Source organism: Hemiscyllium ocellatum, chromosome 3 (genome assembly GCF_020745735.1).
Source record: "Hemiscyllium ocellatum isolate sHemOce1 chromosome 3, sHemOce1.pat.X.cur, whole genome shotgun sequence".
In the NCBI taxonomy this organism is placed as follows: domain Eukaryota; kingdom Metazoa; phylum Chordata; class Chondrichthyes; order Orectolobiformes; family Hemiscylliidae; genus Hemiscyllium; species Hemiscyllium ocellatum.
The window spans coordinates 107679151-107700249 of NC_083403.1; the positions used below are offsets into that span (position 1 = coordinate 107679151).

General features: G+C 38.9%; 1 protein-coding gene across 1 annotated transcript in view; it reads right to left on the reverse strand.

Moving 5' to 3' along the window:
* LOC132835855 (pecanex-like protein 1) overlaps positions 1-21099 on the reverse strand; it is a 276852-nt gene that overhangs the window by 116833 nt on the left and 138920 nt on the right. Inside the window, exons 19-21 of the mRNA XM_060854954.1 lie at positions 20251-20343; positions 6269-6419; positions 449-590 (exon numbers count right to left, since the gene is read on the reverse strand). Coding sequence (XP_060710937.1) covers positions 449-590; positions 6269-6419; positions 20251-20343 — 386 coding nt within the window. The remainder of the gene's footprint in view (positions 1-448; positions 591-6268; positions 6420-20250; positions 20344-21099) is intronic.

Consider the following 21099-nt stretch of genomic DNA (forward strand, 5'->3'; position numbering starts at 1 on the left):
CCATTTCTATAAACTACAACACACAGACAGAACAGTTGACACAATCAATGTGCAGTGATGTTTATCCTCAAACCAAACAGCATTTTATTCCCAGACATACATACCCTCTTACCATATCTCATCATCCTTCATACATTTATCTCACCAATTTCAAAATACCTCTATTTTGAACACAAAACCCCAGTGGTACATTTCAAAGTCTCACAAGTCATGATGTATTTCAAGTTTTTCAATGTTTTTCAAGAGCTCCTCCTGTGAAACACTTTCCCAGAGGCAAGCGGGCCTTACTAATTATGCCTTATTAATTGAGTAAACATTTAAAAATGGTTTACAAATGTCCTCATTGAAAGTGATTAACCATTGCTATCAACAAAGACATATCTGACAATCTGCAAAGGCAGTCAATAAGTTTTCTAAAAATTAGAAATATAAATATGCAGCAGCTTACTGTATACCAAGCTTCTTCTGACTACTGAGAGAGAAAGCATCGTTGGTAAGTGCGTTGAGCACCACAGCTGGGTAGATAATGTACTTCTCTAAACAAAGAAGCCAAACGTACAATTGCTCAAACCACATGAGTTGGGCTGCATCTGGAACACAAAACAAATAATTATGGAGAAAATAGAGAGGAAACCGACATGTTGTAGTTGGTTATGGAACCAAGGCAAGTGGATGGAGTTAAGTTACAGAACAATCAGCATCTAACTCACAGATTGAAGGGCCTCTTCTTTTTCTGACAATTTCTTCAAGGGCTCAAATAATACCAGAAATGGGAGGCACTGTTAAAAATATCATTTAGGACAGTCAGCTGTGATCTTTTAGTTCTCTCCTAACTGCAGCATTTGTTGTACAGCTTTTAAGAGCTTGCATGTCATTTTGTTTCAGGTTATGGGCACTTGGAAGCTGAGGAAGTGAGAAATCAATATCCAACTCTGCACTATGATTTTTGACTTTATAATGTGGATTGCATTTGGCATCACATTTACCATCCACAAACCCCCAACTTTAACTGCAACACATTGGTGCAAACCCAACATAAACCAAAAGCCTTACATCTAAACCCTTTCAGTTAGCTCTAAAGACCCCATGTAGATTACCTTAATCTATTTCCTTATTAGATGATGGCCTCTGCAGTTATAGGTGCCATTGTTCAGATGAAATGTTGAACTGAAGCCCTCTCAATGCGAGGCTTTCTTTCTTAACATCAGTGAGTGGCAGCAACACTGACAAATGACCCTGATTGGTTACAACATTTCTGCTGAATCCCTTAATGTTCTGAACCATAAGGATACAGAGGATTTAGTTTCTAATGAACACTGACACTTAAAGGATTTTAAATATGTTTTTGTTGTGGATGCAAATCCAAATCAACAATTTAATTTACGGTCTGCTTCACAGCCTTTTTAGCATATTTTCTTAGATCTAAAGAACTCAGTTTAATTACAATCATGTTTTAGCTCCAGGTGATGTATTACTTTAATTTAACCTCCATTTCATATTCAGTGCAGTCACAAGGCATGAAGATTTTAATTCCCTACAATTGTCTCGATGCTCAAGCAAATTAGGTTCCACTCTAAATGATCCCTATGTAACCATATATGGTTATAACTGCAACAAATCAGAGGCCCTTGTCAAATCATTTTCACACATCATTTTCAGTGATCATTATCACTTGCAACAAGCAAATATGTGCATTAAATGTAGACACATTATAATAACCAAAAGAAAAGTTTGAAATAAAATTACCGTTTCTGCCAAGATGCTGCTTCATACAATGTATAAAATTGTGCAGTGGTACAAAATTGTGAAAAATAAATTCTCAGAACAGCATCTTTGAAACAACAAAAAGGTTGTGCAGTACTTGAATTTGCATCTCTATAACATAGCAAAATGTCACAGGGTATATTTTTAGAAATTTTAACACTGAATTTCAAAAGGAGATATTTAGGACAGACAGAAACTCAGGAAATAGGAGCAGGAGAAGGCAATTCAGCCCATTAGGCCTGCTTAGCCTGAGTAAATCAGGTCTGATCTTCTACCTCAATGCTATTTTTTGTCAGAACTTTTGATTTCTTTAACATACTTCCTGAACATACTAAATGTCTGAGTCCCAAAGTTCACTGGAGTAGAGAATTCCAAAGATTCACCACCTTCTGAGTAAAGAAACTCTTTTACATCTAAGTCCTAAATAAACTGCCTCTTATCCTGAGACTGTGTCCCCCGGTTTCAGACCAGTCAGCCAGGGAAACATCCTTCCTGTATCTCATCTGTTTTCAGCTTGGTAAGAATTTGCTTTGTTTCAATGTTTGTGGTTGACTCATTCAAAAGTTTTGTCAGAGGTAGGTTTTAAGGAATATCTTAAAGGAGGAAAGAGGGAGCAAAGGGTACAGAGGATTTCCCTAGAGCTCTGGATCTAGAGGTTAGGTACACAGCTGACAATGGCGGGGCATATGAAACTGGGGATATGTAAGATGCCAGAATTGAAGGACAGCAGATTTCAGAGTGCGATCAGGCTGAAGAAATTTACAGAGATAAGGAAGGATGAGGTTATGGAGAATTTGACAAAGGATAGAAAAATTTTAAAGATTAACACCAATAATCCCTCAGTATTTACAAATAATTGACAAGACCAAGTCTGATTATAATAGCTATGAATTGATCCAATTGCTAAATTGAATTGCAGCAAAATTACACACAAGGGATCAAACACATTTGGCGGGAAGTCTATAAATGAAACAACGAGCTGTATCAAATAACAAATTAAAAGAAAAATCATCCATTTATGAATTATTAATAGTATGTGTTTCCATGATGACATTAGTAAATTCTAATGGATGTACAGTACTCACAATGACCAACTTTCCTACAGAAATCTGAGATGATTAGTCACATACTGATTCAGCAATTTGGTCTCCCACCTCATTTGGGGGCAGCACAGTGGCTCAGTGGTTAGTACTGCTGTCTCTCAGCGTTAGGGACCCGGATTCAATTCCAGCCTTGGGCGACTGTCTGTGTGGAGTTTGCACATTCCCCCCCGTGTCTGCGTGGATTTCCTCCAGGTGCTCTAGTTTCCTCCCACAATCCAAAAATATGCAGGTGAGGTGGATTGGCTGTGCTAAATTGCCCATAGTGTTAGGGATGTGTAGCTTCGGTGCATTAATCAAGGTAAATATAGAGTAATAGGGTAGGGGAATGGGTTTGGGTGGGATACTCTTCGGAGGGCCAGTGTGGACTTGCTGGGCCGAAGGGCCTGTTTCCATTCTGTAGGGATTCTATGTCCCTGTTCATGCCTACAAATTCCCTCAGAGTAAATTAAAAGAAAACTGAAAAAAAATGGAAGGGGGAGGGAAATAATCAGCTTCCAAAGCAACATGGTCAGCTTTCTACCGCAGTGAGTGTTTAACCAGGATTCTTAAAAATCTGTCCAAGAGAATATGAAATTCCATCACCATTTTTTTTGTTCATTCATGGAATGTGAAGGGAGGGGAGAGTGGGTGACAATGCCAGGGCACAGCAATGAGTCTGCAGGCCAACATTTAGGGATGTGTGTTACATGGCTACCAATTAAGGCAAATTGTACACTTACCCTATTTTTGACATAAATTAGATTTCTTTAATAAACAAAAAGTTATTGATTTATTGTGAAACAAAACTTAATCAGATGAGTTGTAAACTGATTAACACATTTAGCATATAATGCAAGAATATAATTGTTTATCCTTCTAAATAACCCATAGCATGCATACATATTATAATGATGCCAAATATTGACATAGATACGTGTAGACATACACACTTTGAGGAAGATTTCTCTCTGCACAGGATCACTTTGGGTAAAAAATACTTTTGGCTAGTACGTCTTAGTTCTTGAAGGTAAAAAGGGGAAGGTGCGGAACGTTCAGATGGTTGTCAGTTTGGGGTTCTAGCATGTGTAGATGGTTGTCACCACACAAAGGCAGTTGTCTTTGAGATCTTTAAAAACATACCCAGGATACAGTATCAAGGATTCTTCTGGTCACTCTTTGATATGACAATCAGATTTCATATTGAATTCACAATAAGGAATTTTCTTGAAACAGGAGAGCTGAGATTGGAAGCTTCTCGCTAACTGAAAATTCTAACATTGCTTAAAGGAAACAATGTCATAGCTTTTTTTCTTGCATGCATGAGAAATAGGATAAATGAAACAGACTTGAAAAGAGGAGACACATTTTTGCAGCATGAGATCAGAGTGCTGATTGGTTGAGCTATGGGAACAGTTAACTGCCAATCTTAGTTCTCAGACCAAGTAGGTGAATGCTGATTAGTCAAGGTGTTGCTATGGCAATGCAGCAGAGATTGACAGATTCCATGAATACTGTGCTTTCTAATGAAAAAGGTGCAATATGTTAACAAACTATTTTGACTACGTAAAACAGGAGCCTGTAAGTAGCTGCTAGCACTCACAAATGCATTAGATTGAGCACCTGACTGATTATCTTAAACTGCTTTCTAGTGTATTTATTAGTACAGTCTGAATTATCTAATTAATGTTATCCAATGGCAGAATCACATTTAATGGTGGCCATAATGTTTTAACACTTGCAAACATGGGCTGCTTTGTTGCACAATTAAGGATGCCACTAAACTCAGTTTCTCTAAAAATGTGTTTTTTCTCAGTCATGGTTTCAACTTTGGTTATATACTCAACCCACATTAAACAGGAAGAGGTCATTACTGAGTTCAAACGTTTCTCAGCATATAACGGTATCGAACAAGAATGCTGAGGCTCTGAAAGAACAGCTAGCAGACATTTAGATGTTTGGATATTACACCTCATGACTTAACAGATTTTCAACTGACATCTGAATGGCTGCTGGCACTGCATAAGAACATCTAGAAGTAGTGTACCTTTCACAGGAAGCTGCTCAATGTATCCCTCTCAGAAAGCTGCTATCTGTACAGTACCTCTCACAGAAAGCTGCTCTGTCAACAGCTGAAATTGGCGTATACACAGGGCGGCACAAAAACCGGCGCTGACAGCATGGAGACTTCGGCACAGATATCGGTGCAGGTGTAGAAGACAATGCGTGAAATGATCATTGCTGGAATTGTGCTATTGTGAACAGAGGTAAACATTCTTGAAAATATTGTTCCTTAATTCCTCTGCGACATTATAATCAAATCGTGCTTCCAGAACACGCATTATCCGAGACCTACTTGTATTGTCAATCAGTGCGTTCTAGTTCTAACCAGAGCTGTATGAAACAAGCTTTTCCTCGTGTTGCTGTTGCTTTGCTCGACAATTACCTTAAATCTTTTGTTTTCTTTAGTTCATATTAATCCATCAATTTGAACAGTTTCTCATTACCTATTCTGTTCAGACCCCTCATAATTTGAATGTTTCTATTATATCTCCTCTCAATCTTTTCTTCTCCAAGAAAATAGTCCCAACTTCTTGCATCTTTCAACACAACTGAAGTTCATTGTCCCTGGAACCATTCCTTTGAATCTTTTCTGCAGTATCTTTAATGTTGTCACAATCTTGCTAAAGTAGAGCATCAAAACTAGAAGTAATACTCCACCAAAACTGAAATACTGTTTTACATAAATTCCACACAGCTACCTTGCTTTTGTGCTCTGTGTCCCTATTAATAAATCATAGGATGTAGACTGTTTTATTAACTCATCTCAACCTGCCCTGCCAAATTCAATGTTTCTTGTAAATATTGAATACACAGATGTTCCTCTGCCTTTGCACTGCCTTTAGAAACATACTCTTTGCTTTATATTTAATTGCTTTGTACTAAAATAAATCATTTCTAACATCTTTGCATTCAATTTCACCTGCAGTTGTCCACCCGTTCCATTTGTAGTGGGAACTCCAGTTTTAACAATCAGTTTAAAAAACCATTAATCGTTGTTCTTTAAAGTTCCTCATGCCTTAATAAACTTCCAACAGTGTGGTTAACCAAATTCACTAACTGATCTACGAAGATTTGACATAACTTTTGGCAAAGAAAAAAAATTTCAGATACATTGCAGGCATGAAAACATTTAAACGATAATGAACACTTTTAAAGTGATCTAATTTTGCAGGTCTAAGGTCAAGCAGTTTCAATGGAGTAATTATTTTGTTCACTCTATTGCCTTTTCAACAATCTGATGAGAGGTAGCAGATATTAAATAAAATTAATAGTGAGGAGATAATAAACAAATCTGATTATTTCATAGATTTAAAATGAAATACTATTATGTTATGTTGTGCAGCAGTTTGTCTGTTACTAACCTCGGACTTCAAACTGTCGATATTCCTTTGTTTTAAGTAAAGGGTGCGCAAAGCAAAACCATGGAACTTGTGTTCGCAGCCGGGGGAGCAGATAATGTGCCAAGAATCCGACTGTCGCAGCTAAAACACACAATACAATACCAAGGAAGGGCTGGAATCAAGAAAATTGATTAATTAGAAGTTGTTATTCATTGTTAAAATAATTCAAAAGCAATTCAGAGTCTGCAGCCTAACTCAAATGCCCTGTCAGCTTTAATGAACACGAGCTGTGGCTTTTGTTTTACATTTCTTTGACTATTTGGAGTGATTCCTAATGATGATTATGGAAGAGGGCAGCAGACCTAAAACAGAAGGACAAAAAAACAAAATGCACCCATGACCTACAATAGCTTTCAGTTCAGTAAAGTATCTATCCTCTTGGTCTGTTGCATCTCCCATCCCATGGTAGAGGATATCATCAAGCATGTGCAGGATATTCTAGAAGAGGAAAGTTAATAGCCAGAATTGTAGTCTGTTTTGGCTAAAATGGTATAGGTGGTTAAAGAATTCATGCCCATCTGGCAGATATTCTGGAAGTAGGCAAAAGACAAGAAAGGACCTCAAAGATAGTAATATCAAGGCTACTCCCACATGCTAGTGAGTACAAAACAGGTGGCTGATGCAGCTGAATGTATAGCTGGAGTAGTGATGCAGGAGTAGGTTTCAGATTCTTGAAGAACTGGAACCAGTTCTGAGGGAGATGGATAGATTGCACATGAACAAAGATGGGAGTAATGTTCTCACTGTGGGGTTTACCAGTGTTGATGTGGCGGGTTAAATCTAATTTGTTAAAGGTGAAATGGAAAATAATAGGGAGGATTGCATATGAAAATGAGGAACAGGAATAAGCCATTCAGCTCCTCCATCCTGGCTCAGCCATTCTACTATATTGTAATTGATCTGATTGTAACCTCAAATCCACATTCCCACCTAGCCCCGTTAACCTTTCACCCCATAGCTTGAGAAGAATCAATCCACCTCTGCCTCAAAAAAAGTCAAAGGACTCTGATTGAAGTCTTCAGGAAGACAGCTCCAAAGACACATGACCCTCGGGGAGAAAACACTTAATCAAATCTGTTTAAAATGGACAACCCCTGATTTTTAAATACAGTGATGCCAAATTCTAGATTCTCACATAAGAGGAAATATCCTCTCCACATCTACTCTGTCATCACCCCTTAGGATTTTATATGCTCCAATTAGGTCATCTCTTACTCTTCTCAACTCCAGCAGATACAAGCCTAATCTCTCATAAAACAATCTGCCCATTCCATATATTAGTTTAGTAAACATTCTCTGAATGGCCTCAAATATATTTATATCATTCCTTAAATAAGGTGAAGAGTGATCCCTGCACCAGAACACTCAAATATCCTGTATCTCAGAGCTCTACAACCTCTCACCATTTAGACTATAAGCTTTGCTTTTGTTCTTTCTGCCAAAATAGACACTTTCACACATTGTATTCCATTTGCCTACTCCATTTCCGACTCACTTAACCTATTTATATCCCTTTGCAGACTCCTTATGTCCTCTCCACAATTCATTTTCCCACCTATCTTTGTGTCATCAGCAAATGTAGCTGCTGTACTATTGACCCCTTCATCCAAATCTTTGACATAAACTGTAAAGAGTTGCGGCCTAAGCATTGACCCCTGTTGCACACCACTCATGACATCCTGCCAGCCTTCTCTCTGCTTCCTGCTAGACAGCCTACCTTCTGTCCATGCAAATATGCCAACACCACAAACTTTTATTTTTAGCAATAACCTTTGATGGGGCACCTTATCAAAAAACTTCGAGAAACCTAAATATAATACATCCACTGGTTCCCATATATCCAAAGTACAAGTTTCTTCTTCAAACAACTCCAATAAATGAGCTCAACATGATTTCCCTTTGACAAAACCATGTTGACTTTGCCTGATTACTCTGAACTTATCCAAGTGCCTTGTTATAACATCTTTAATAAAATATTTTCCTTCTGACAGATATTAAACTAATTAGCCTGTAGTTTCCTGTTTTCTGCCTTGCTCCCTTCTTGAATAAGCCTTACCTGAATCTAAGGAGTTTTGGAAAATTAAAACTAATGCATTGATTATCTCACTAACCACTCTTTTAAGATCCTGGGATAAAATCAATCATCACCTACTCTCTGCTTCATGTTAGCCAACCAATCACTATCGATGTGCTATTGACTACATCGGGGGTTTTTAAGTTTCCACAATAATCTTTGATGTGGTGGCTATTAAATGCCTTCTGGCCAGACATCCACTGGCTCCACTTTGTCCTCAAAGCACTGCAATAACTTTCCCTTTCACAAAGTCACGTTGACTCTGCCAGATTCAGAAACTTATCCAAGTGTCCTGCTACAACCTCCTTGATAATCACTTAGTCATAGAGTCATAGAAATGGAAAGCATGGAAACAGACTCTTTGGCTCAACCCTTTCATACCGACCAGATATCACAACCCAATCTCGTCCCACCTGCCAGCACCTGGCCCATATCCCTCCAAACCCTTCCTATTTATATACCCATCCAAATGTCTTTTAAATATTGCAATTGTACCAGTCTCCACCACTTCCTTTGGCATCCCATTCCACAAAAACACCACCCTCTGTGTGAAAAGGTTGCCACTTAGGTCTCTTTTATATCTTTCCCCTCTCACCCTAAACCTATGCCCTCTAGTTCTGGACTCCCCCACACCAGGGAAAATACCTTGTCTATTTATCCTATCCATGCCCCTCATGATTTTATAAACCTCGCTAAGGTCACTCCTCAGCCTCTGATGCTTCAGGGAAAACAGCCCTAGCCTATTCAACCTCTCCCAATAATTCAAATCCTCCAACCCAGGCAACATCCTTGCAAATCTTTTGTGAACCCTTTCAAGATTCACAACATCCTTCCAATAGGAAGGAGGCCAGAATTGCACTCAATATTCCAACAGTGGCCTAATCAATGTCCTGTACAGCCGTAATATGACCTCCCAACTCCTGTACTCAATACTCTGACCAATAAAGTAAAGCATACCAAAAGCCTTCTTCACTATCCTATCTACCTTCGACTCTACTTTCAAGGAATTTTGAACCTGCACTCCAAGGTATCTTTGTTCAGCAACACTCCTTAGGACCTTACCATTAAATGTATACATCCTGCTAAGATTTACTTTCCCAAAATGCAGCACCTCGCATTTATCTAAAGTAAACGTCATCTGCCACTCCTCAGCCCATTGGTTCATCTGATCAAGATCCCGCTGTAATCTGTGGTAACCTTCTTCGCTGTCCACTATACCTCCAATTTTGGTGTCATCTGCAAACTTACTACTATACTTCTTAAGCTTACATCCAAATCATTTATGTAAATGATAAAAAGTAGTGAACCCAGCACCAATCCTTGTGGCACTCCACTGGTCACGGGCCTCCCCTCTGAAAAACAACCTTCCACCACCACCCTCTGTCTTCTACCTTTGAGCCAGTTCTGTATCCAAATGGCTAGTTCTCCCTGTATTCAATGAGACCTAACCATGTAAACAAGTCTCCCATGGGGAACCTTGTTGAATGCCTTATTGAAGTCCATATAGATCACATCTAACGCTCTGCCCTCATCAATCCTCTTCGTTACTTCTTTAAAAAACTCAATCAAGTTTGTGAGACATGATTTCCCACACACACAGCCATGTCGACTCTCCCTGATTAGTCCTTGCCTTTCCAAATACATGTAGATCCTGTTCCTCAGGATTCCCTCCAACAATTTGCCCACCACCGTCAGACTCACTGGTCTATAGTTCCCTGGCTTGTCCTTATCACCCTTCTTAAACACTGGGACCATGTTAGCCAACCTCCGGTCTTCCAGCACCTCACCTGTGACTATTGATAATACAAATATCTTAGCAAGAGGCCCATCAATCACTTCCCTAGCTTCCCGCAGAGTTTTAGGGTACACCTGATCAGGTCCACTTTTATGCGTTTCAAGACATCCAGCACTTCCTCCTCTGTAATATGGACATTTTTCAAGATGTCACCATCTATTTCCCCACATTCTATATCTTCCATGTCCTTTTCCATAGTAAACACTGATGCAAAATACACATTTAGAATCTCCCCCACCTCCTGCAGCTCCACACAGAGGCCGTCTTGTTTTGTTCTTTGTTGTTCTTCTATTCTCTCCCTAGTTACCTTTTTGTCCTTAAAGTTTTTGTAAAAACCCTTTGGCAAATAGTGATAAGGACAATTCAAAGTTATTTCATGTCCCCTTTTTGCCCTCCTGATTTCCCTCTTAAGAATACTCCTACTGCCTTTATACTGTTCTAAGGATTCACTCGACCTATCCTGTCTATACCTGACATATGCTTCCTTCTTTTTCCTAACCAACCCTCAATTTCTTTAGTCATCTAGCATTCCCTTTATCTATCAGCCTTTCCTTTCACCTTAACAGGAACACACTGTCACTGGACTCTCGTTATCTCGTTTCTGAAGGTTTCCCACTTTACCTGCAAACACCTGCTCCCAATTAGCTTCTGAAAGTTCTTGCCTAATACCATTAAAATTGGCCTTTCTCTAATTTAGAACATCAACTTTTAGATCTGGTCTATCTTTTCAATCACAATTTTAAAACTATCAAAATTATGGTCGCTGGCCCCAAAGTGCTCCCCCACTGACACCTCAGTCACCTACCCTGCCTTATTTCCCAAGAGTAGGTCAGGTTTTGCACCTTCTCCAGTAGGTGCATCCACATACTGAATCAGAAAAAAATATTGTACATACTTAACAAATTCCTCTCCATCTAAACCCTAAACACTACAGCAGTCCCAATCTATGATTGGAAAGTTAAAATCCTTTACCAATACCACCGTATTATTTTTACAGAAAACTGAGTTCTCCTTGCAAATTTGTTTCTCAATTTCCCTCTGACTATGAGGCAGTCTATAATGCAATCCCAATAAGGTGATCACCCCTTTCTTATTTCTCAGTTCCACTCAAATAACCTCCCTGGGTGTATTTCCAGGAATATCCTCCCTCAGTACAGCTGTAATGCTATCCCTTATCAAAAATGCCACTCCCCTTCCTCTCTTGTCTCCATTTCTATCCTTCCTGTAGCATTTGTACCCTGGAACATTAAGCTGCCAGTCTTGTCCTGAGCCATGTTTTTGTAATTGCTATGATATCGCAGTCCCATGTTCCTAACATGCCGAGTTCATCTGACTTCCATGTTAGGCCTCTTGCATTGAAATAAATGCAGTTTAATTCATCAGTCCTACCTTGTTCTCTGCTTTGTCCCTGCTTGCCCTGACTGTTTGACTTGCTTCTTTTCTCAATTGCACCAGTCTCAGATTGATCTATTTCCTCACTAGCTTTCTGGGTCCCACCTCCACCCGACTCCTCACTTTACTAGTTTAAATCTTCCCTAGCAGCTCTAGCAAATCTCCCTGCCAGTATATTAGTCCCCTTCCAATTTAGATGCAATCCAACTTCTATGATATAGGAGATATAACCTGCAGGAAAATTAGAAAAGCCACAAAAAATTGGAGGAACCAGATTGAGGAAAACAGCAAAAATGATAAAGGGAGTCTGGAATTTTATGTACATCAATGTCTTTAATATAGCCGTTAATATTTGTGATCTTGTAAACAAAATTGTTGAATCCATTTGGCTTGAATTCAGGAACAGAAAAGGAGATACACGAAAAACCCCTACAGTGTGGAAACAGGCCCTTTGGCCCAACAAGTTCACACGGACACTCTGAAGAGTAACCCATGCAGACCCATTCCCCTCCTCTATTATCCTATATTTATCCCTGACTAATTCACCTAACCTACACATCCATGAAAACTCTGGGAAATTTAGCATGGCCAATTCGCTAAACTTGCACATCTCTGAACTGTGGGAGGAAACCGGAGCACCTGAAGGAAACCCACGCAGACACGGGGAGTATGTGCAAACTCCACACAGACAGTCACCTGAGGTGAGAAGCAAACCACTGAGCCAATGTGACCACAGGGGCAAGACATGCGTGCTTCAAAAATGTACGCTAATACACACACTGAACATATTAATCTTGTAAGGATCATACACCTCAAAGTTACTTTACCTGATAGCCATCCGATTCGATCACTGGGGTGTTGCCATGATAGTGTGACATGCAGACAAATCAATGGGAAAATATAGAAAACTGGCTAAACATCTAAGATGAGGGACAAGAAGTGAGAGCCTTGGATTAGCAGCAGAGGGTATGAGAGTGGAGAACTAGAAAATTCAGTTCCAGTACTGATTCAATAGAAGCATTTAGGAGGAAAAGGCCACATATATTAGGTAGGCTTTCTTGCAGACATCCCGATAGGAAAAAAGGCTGCAGCTAGACAAGGTGACCAGGTATCATTAGTAATGGAGAGCCTTTTTGGATAACAGATGAAAGTGGAAGTTCCGGGTTCAGGAGGTGTTTGTGGCAACTAATAGAATAGAAGAAAGGTTGATGAAAGAGGCTAAACCAAGAGGTGCAAAACTGGAAAGAATTCCGAATATATTCATATGTGCACGATAGAGGTCAATCTGCTTAGTAACGCAGGCGAATCTGAATTGAAAAGATCCTACTAGATAGGACATATGAGACCAAGGCTAAGTTGATAGCTGGAGGCTTTGAGGAATTTTTGAGGTTAAGAGCAAATAGGGAAGAATCTCCACGGACTGGGAAGGTAATATTGAAAATTGTTTTGATCATTTTAACAAACTTGTCTTGGAAACTTTGCTTCACAAATATTAAAATGGCATTCCTTCAGGGTGAAAAACAAAAGAACTGCAGATGGTAATTCAGAAACAAAGTTAGAAAGTGCTGGAAAAGCTCAGCAGGTCTGGCAACATCTGTGGAGAGAGATCAGAACTAACATTTCAGGTTGAGTGACCCTTCCTCAAAATCTGATTTCTCTCCGCAGAAGCTGCCAAACTTGCTGAGCTTTTCCAGCACTTTCTGTTTTTATTCCTGCAGGGTGTACTGTTTGAGATGGAAGTATTCTTACAATCCTCAAAGGAACCATCAAGAATTGAGGGGAAACCCTATAAATTACATGAATGCCATTTTAGGTTAAATGACACTTCTCAGGTGGGTTTTTTTTATTAAGATAATGCTAGGGTGTTCACAACTAAAGGCAGGACATGGCTTTGTCCCATGGTAACATAATGGAAAGCTTCTGGCCAGCTTCATGATGCATATTGGTGGTTTATTTATGAGTGGAGGACCAATAACCTTGAACAAAAGATCATTAATTGAATTTGGAAGGAATTCAAAATTATCAGTCAAACATTGGGAGCTTTCAAATATGTGGGTTCGAAAATTAACCCATATTGTTCAAATGTAATTGTACACTAAGAATGTTTCTTGGAAAATGTTATTTCAATTATAATTGGTTTCACCAAATCTGGATAGAAATATGAGGCTGCTACTGAAGGTGAGATGGAAACAGTTGAGGAGTCTTTTTGGATAGGCTCAACTGGTTAGACAGTGACCAAATCAGATGTAAGTTTGATGTGCTGCAACTTAGCCGAGCCAAAACAAAAAGCGACATGGAGGACAATTTGAGAGTGAATAGAACTTTTAAAAAATTGAAAATAGAGAAGTGTAAGTTGAAGTTATCAGTTTTGGGACATTCCATTAATTTGATAATCGTCATTTAGTAATACCTTGCATGCAAATCTTGCCGATGGATTTTCCAATGCAGGAGGATTTGCAATACCTTTTGTGGAAAAAAAACTGGGGAAGGTTGCAACTTGGTTTAAGATGCAAAGAAATTAAAAAGAGGTGAACAGCACATTAGCCACCCAGCTCTGACTCTTGTTAATGTTGTGACATGGCGTTCTATTGTCTAAAACTTGGGGGAAGTTCTTTATATGAAAGGGACTGAAAGGACAAGAACTAACAGAATATTACATCAATAATCAATTTGTAAGATAACATACATTCTATAAGAGACATTGGTTTGGTCACTTATGGAATACTGCATGCAATTCTGGTCTCCCTTCTATAGGAAGGATGTTGTGAAACTTGAAAGGGTTCAGAGAAGATTTACAAACATGTTGAGGGGTTGAAGGGTGTGAGCTATAGGAAGAGATTGAATAGGCTGGGGCAGTTTCCCTGGAACATCAGAGACTGAAGGGTGACCTAATAGAGGTTTATAAAATCAAGAGGGGAATGGATAGGTGAATAGACAAGGATGGAGGAGTCTAAAATCAGAGAGCATATTTTTAAGGTGAGAAGGGAAAGTTTTAAAAGTGACCTAAGGAACAACATTTTCACACAGAGGGTGGTGCATGTTTGGATTGTGCTGTCAGAGAAAGTGGTGCAGGTGGGTACAACTGCAGCATTTAAAAGGCATCTGGATGGTTATGTGAATAGGAAGGGTTTAGACGATTATGGTCCAAATGCTGGCAAAAGGGACCAGATTAACTTAGGATATCTAGTTGGCATGGATAAGTTGGAATGAAGCGTCTGTTTCCATGGTGTACAGTTCTATGACTCTAGTATTAACTGAGAAAAGGCTTAGGATAGACATCGCCAATTTACAGCAGATGCTAAAGGGGAAAGAAATCTCTAAGCTTAGGGGGTTAGATATTAGTCATTAACTGTCAGATTGATTTTATTCCTGTTGTGAAACAAAGAAAAATTATTGGAGGTTCTAGAAGAGGGATATCTCACTATTTAACATTGTGAACTCTGAAACTGTCATTTTTAAAATCTAAACATGCCTGTATGAACACTTTTTTTTTATTTTGAAGGAGACCTGTCAGCATGAGAAGGGTAAAGTAGGATAGCACCAGAGTCATAAAGATGTACACCACAGAAATAGACTCTTTGATCCAACTCTTCCATGCTGACCAGATACTCGAACCTAATCTAATCCCATTTGTTAGCACTTATCTCATACCCCTCTAAACCCTTCCTATTCAAACACCCATCCAGATGCCTTTTAAATGCTGCAACTGTACCAGCCTCCACAACTTCCTCTGGCAGCTCATTCCATACATGCACCACCCTCTGCATGAAAAAGCTGCCCCTAAGGTCCCTTTTATATCATTCCCTTCTTGCCCTAAATCTATACCGTCTAGTTCTGGACTCCCCACCCCAGGGAAAAGACTTTGTCCATTTATCCTATTCATGCCCTGCATGATTTTATAAACCTCGGTAAGGTCGCCCCTCAACACCCTAGGGAAAACAACTCCAGCCTATTCAGCCTCTCCCTATAGCTCAAATCCTCCAACCCCAGCAACATCCTTGTAAATCTTTTCTGAACCCTTTCAAGTTTCACAACATCTTTCCAAGAGGTTGTTTGAGAGCATGTGATGTTCATTGGACTTTGTATTTAAAAGTTGGGTTCTAGGGCTTTTGTGGTGCAGTGATAATGTTCCTTACCGCTGGACCAGGAGATCTGGTTCAAATCACACTGCTCTAGAGGTGGGTCATAACATCTCTGAACAAGTTCACTGAAAGCTTCTAGAGTTCTTGTGGTATGGTGGTACTGGTTTGACCTGTGAGCCAGGAGGCCCAGATTCAAGTTCCACCACCTCAAGAGATGTGTCATAACATCTGCAAACAGTTTGATTAATTTAAAAAAAACTGGTTCTTACAGATGGAAAAAATACTGCAGGTGATTTGGTCATGGATTCGAAATCTTTGGAAGCTACCTATAGGGGAAATAGGAGGAATACCTTTAGAGTTGTCAGGATACGAAACTCTGCCTGAAGCTGATTCCAAAAATAATTTTAAATAGGAATTGGAAGGATATTTGGAATGAGGAAATTACAAGGTTATAGATAAAAGGCAGGCTTAATAGGAAAGTGTCACTACAAATGCAAAATGGACTTGTAACAGAAGGTGGTGATGGCTACTTTCCAAATTTGGTGACGACTAGCAGTGATATTCCACAAGGGTCAGGTTTTAGTCTGTTATAGTTAGCAATTCATATAAATGACTTAATGATCAACTACAGTCACATTGTGTCACATGGCCTTGTTTCATCGTTTAAGTTTCTTACTCAAATCCCTTCATGTATCAACCCCACTTGAACCCTCTGTTCTCCGTTCAGATCCCTGTATTATACTTCAGCCTTACACTTCTATGATTCCACAATCTTTAACGATGTTGCCATTCCTACAACATTGGTCCCTTGTACAACCTGTATTTTCATCAGTCTACCACAGGTAGCCATGCTTTCTGTGTGATAGGCCCTAAACTCTGTAATTATTTTTCTAAATGTCTTTACCTCATTGTACTTCTACCCACATGTAAGGGTTCCTTTGAAAAAAATCATAACTGAACATTTAGTCAGCTATCCTAACATTTCATTATGTGGCTTGGTTTCAAAATTATTCAATAGTGCAACTGTGATGTCTGTATGGACATTTAACTACATTAAATATGTCATATAAATGTAAGTTATTGTTTTTCCACTGCACTGTCCAATACAATAGCCATTAATTAATGAATATAATTGGTGCTAGTTTGATTTCTGACTAATAAATAAAGTCAATGTCATTGAAAATATAATCTCAATACTCATATTTGTATTTGATGTAAATATGAAATTTAACCTCGATGTTTGTTGATAAAATAATAAGATGGAAAGCAGATTACAAACATTCCTTGTTCATGCTTTATTTGCTTGTTATAGAAAAATGATAAGTGATTACATAAATATACATACGAAGTACCGGTCTTATTTGTAAGATACCTTCTTCTAAAATTAGTGAAAATGGCTAAAATGTTGTCACAGTAACCATAACTGTGACTAATTAACAATTTCTTTCCTAGTATCTCAAAAAAATTAAGCTTCTGATATTTCTGGGAGCAAACTAAGATGAAAGATCAGTTATTTGAAAATAAAATTCCTGATTTTTCATCTTTAAACACAAATGATGGATTGATTGACAGTCATGACTCGTCCAGCTGAATAAAAGGACAGTCTATTTGCTTTTCAGTTTTTTTTGCGTGGAGGCAAGAGTTGTGAGGATTGAGCAACCAAAGGCAGGAGTATTGGGGTTGGAGTAGAGCACAACGAGATGGATATGTCAAGTGACCAATTGGAGGAGTGTGGAGGTGGAATACCATAAGATGGATATGTTTGTTAATCAATGACAGCAATTGGAGATGGAGCACCACAAGATGGATGTTTTGTTTGATCGAGGGAAGGAGTGCAGGGATAGAAAGTTGATATAATAAAACCTCCTGGAATGTGTCTGGTCGCTCTTCTATAGGAGAGATATTGCTAAACTTGAAAGGATGCAGAAACAATTTACAAAGATGTTACTGGGACTGGAGGAATTGAGTTATCGGGAGAGGCTGAATAGGGGTAGGGCTTTTCTCCCTGGAGCATTGGAGGCTGAGGGGTGACCTTGTAGAGGTTTATAAAATCATGAGGAGTGTGGATCGGATGAACAACCAAAGTCTTTTTCTTTGGGTGGGGGAGTCAAAAACTCAAGGGCATATGTTTAAGGTGGTAGGGGAAAGATTTAAATGAAAGGTTTTTCATGCAGAGGGAGGTGCGTGTATGGAATGAGCTGCCAGAGGAAGTGGTGGAGGCTAGTACAATTACAACATTTAAAAGGCATCTGGATGAATAAAGGAAAGGTTTACAGGGAAATGGGCCAAATGCTGGCAAATGGGACAAGATCAGATTGGGATTGTTGGTTGGCACGGACAACTTGGACTGAAGGGTCAGGTATGACTCTATGTGCAAATAGACTTGGTGACTTGATTGTTGGTGCAGTGTTGCTGGGTCACAAGACACAGCAGCAAGGAGTGGGACTTGTGCCCATGCTAGTAATTCCCCTTCAAAGTTTATGTTCTAAGCTCAAGGCAACAATCATATAAAAGTGTGCCAACATCCAAAACTTTGCTATAGGCAGCAAGCAGAAATTGGAGAGTAAGTCATTTGCACAACACCTCTGAAGCAAAGTCCTATGACCAAGTTATCAGTGATCAATTTCTCAGAAAACGGTTAGTGCTTCTAAACAAGCTATAAGTCATGCCAAAAAAGAAGAAAAGCAAATCAAAATTAACCTTAGAAATTACATTTAAAAATCGTTGATGTATTCGAGAATCAAATAAAAGTCTTCCTTTCCTCATACAATAATTGATCAACTAATGATGCTCCAAACCAAAAGGGAGAACTAGCTTCTGATAAAAATTACAAAACACAAATTGTTGACATCAACCACTAAGAGATTCGGGCTATCAAATTTCTCTGCTATTAGAAGTCTTTCAGAAAGTAAAAAAACGAAGAATCAATTCAGCCATTGGAGTCTATTCCATGATTCATCTGGAAATCTTCCCATCTACCCATTCAGGGATCATACGGCACAGTGGCAGTGTCCCTATCTCTGGATCAGAGGGTCAATGTTCAACTTCCACCTGTTATGGAGGTGCATCATAGCATGTCCAAACATTTTGGTGTAATTAAAAATCTATCCATCTTGGATCCATAACTTTTACTCACTGTACCTACACCAAATGGATTGCAACAATTCAAAACGATAGCTCAATACTACTTTCTCAAGGCCAATTGGAAATGAACAATAACTACTGGCCCAATTGCTGAATGAATGGGGAAAAAAGCCTCTCTCAATTAAAAGAAAACAGTATAGGTGCTCAGGATCTGAAATAAAACAAGAAGTGCTGCAGAAACTGAGCAGGGAAGGCAATGTCTGTGGAAAGAGAAAGACAGTTAATGTTTCAAGTTAATTGGTTCTTCTTCAGATCACAGAGAAGTTTCAAATTTCCACTGTTCATTGTGTGAAGAAATGTTTCCTGGCATCACCAGCCTAGCTCTAATTTTCTTGCACTCCAACTAGAAGAAATGGTTTCTCTGTATCTAGCTTATTCAATCCTTTATATTCATTAGAATGTCATTTTTTAAAAACTCCTAGGTGATAATAGGGTACAGAAGTCAGTATAAAGCATTCTTAGATGCCAAGTAAAACACCTCCATTCTACAAATCCACTTGCTTCATTCATTCTCAAAAAAACAGCTTCTATCAACTTTCAACATCTGACAGTGACGTTTGTAAAAACAACTTAACTGGTCACATTAAGTTTTGTGCCATAACTCTCACCTGTAAGAAATGCATTAAGAGTAGCTTATTCATTCAAGACACTTGAGGTGACACTTCAGGTTAATAAAATGGGTCACATTTTAACTTAGGGAAACTGGGAAAAGGGAGCCAGGTTCTGAGCAGTCGAACCATTCAGCTCAAAAAGGTTTTTTAAAAATATGTTTTTTAGATTAGATTACTTACAGTGTGGAAACAGGCCCTTCGGCCCAACAAGTCCACACCGACCCGCCGAAGCGCAACCCAACCATTCCCCTACATTTACCCCTTACCTAACACTATGGGCAATTTAGCATGGCCAATTCACCTGACCCGCACATCTTTGGACTGTGGGAGGAAACCGGAGCACCCGGAGGAAACCCACGCAGACACGGGGAGAATGTGCAAACTCCACACAGTCAGTCGCCTGAGTCTGGAATTGAACCCGGGTTTCAGGCGCTGTGAGGCAGCAGTGCTAACCAATGGTATGCCGTCAATTCTCAAGATAAATGTTCAGGAACTTTTTGTTTAATATTAATGTTTAATCTTGTATGAGCAAGTTTCAAAATTATGCTATTGAATTCTGAAGTCCTCTGATAAATGATATAAAATGTCAAACTCAATTTAGGCATTTTCCTTCAGTCTATATAGTTTTGCAGGTCCTTCAAATTCGCAAGTATTATTTTCACCCCAGGTGCTTTCAGCCTAAATGGCTCAGATATGTCCAGATGGTGAAAAAGTACATGTTCAAGTGCTGACTTCAATAGAATCCAACTGAAGCTAATACTTTTTAAACTATTAAGTTGTAAGACATTTTGTCAATAAAACTGATTGCTAACATGGATGAATAATGATCAATAGGAGTATAGTACCTTCAGTGAAAGGAAAACAGTAGTTGCACTGACTGCGAAAGTTAGAAGAGTAATTACTGCACACATAACAAGATCGGACTTCAAGACTTCTCTCTGCAAAACACAAACATATATTGCCATTATTCAAATGGACAATTAAAATATTTCCAAATGTTACTTTTTAAAACCTATTCAAACTATTTCACCAAAGCTACTTACACAGCATCTTCCAAACCCATACCACTACCATCTAGAAGATACATGAGCACATCACTATCTGCAAATTCCTCTCCATACCACTTGATTTTGAATATCAATGTCGCTGCATCAAAAAAACTGGAAGTCCATCCCTCACACCACTGTGGGTGTAGTTACACCAAATGGACTATAACAGTTCAAGAAGGCAGCTTAGTACTACCTTCTCAAAGGCAACTAGAGATGGGCAATCAATGCTGGTCCAAGCAGCAAAGCCCACATCCATTAAAAAAATGAATGAAAGAAATAGGATCAGGAGTAAATCATATGACCCCATAAGCCTGAACCACTATTCAATAAGATCTGGCTGATCATCTTTTGCAGTCCATTTTCTTGCCTGCTGTCTAGTTTCTCTCAAACATTGGGAGACCAAATATTTCACCAATATCAGCATTAACTATTCTCAAGGTAGCTAATTCTAATGGCAATGCTCTGAAAGAAGACATTTCTCATTTTAGTTGTAAATGATCAACACTTATCCTAATACTGAGACCATGGTTCTAGATTCTCCAGCCACTACCATGTATCTATCCTATCAAACTCCTTCAGAACTTTAAATGTTTCAATTAGAACATCTCTAATCTTCTCAGTTTAAGCCCAGTTTATACAGTGTCT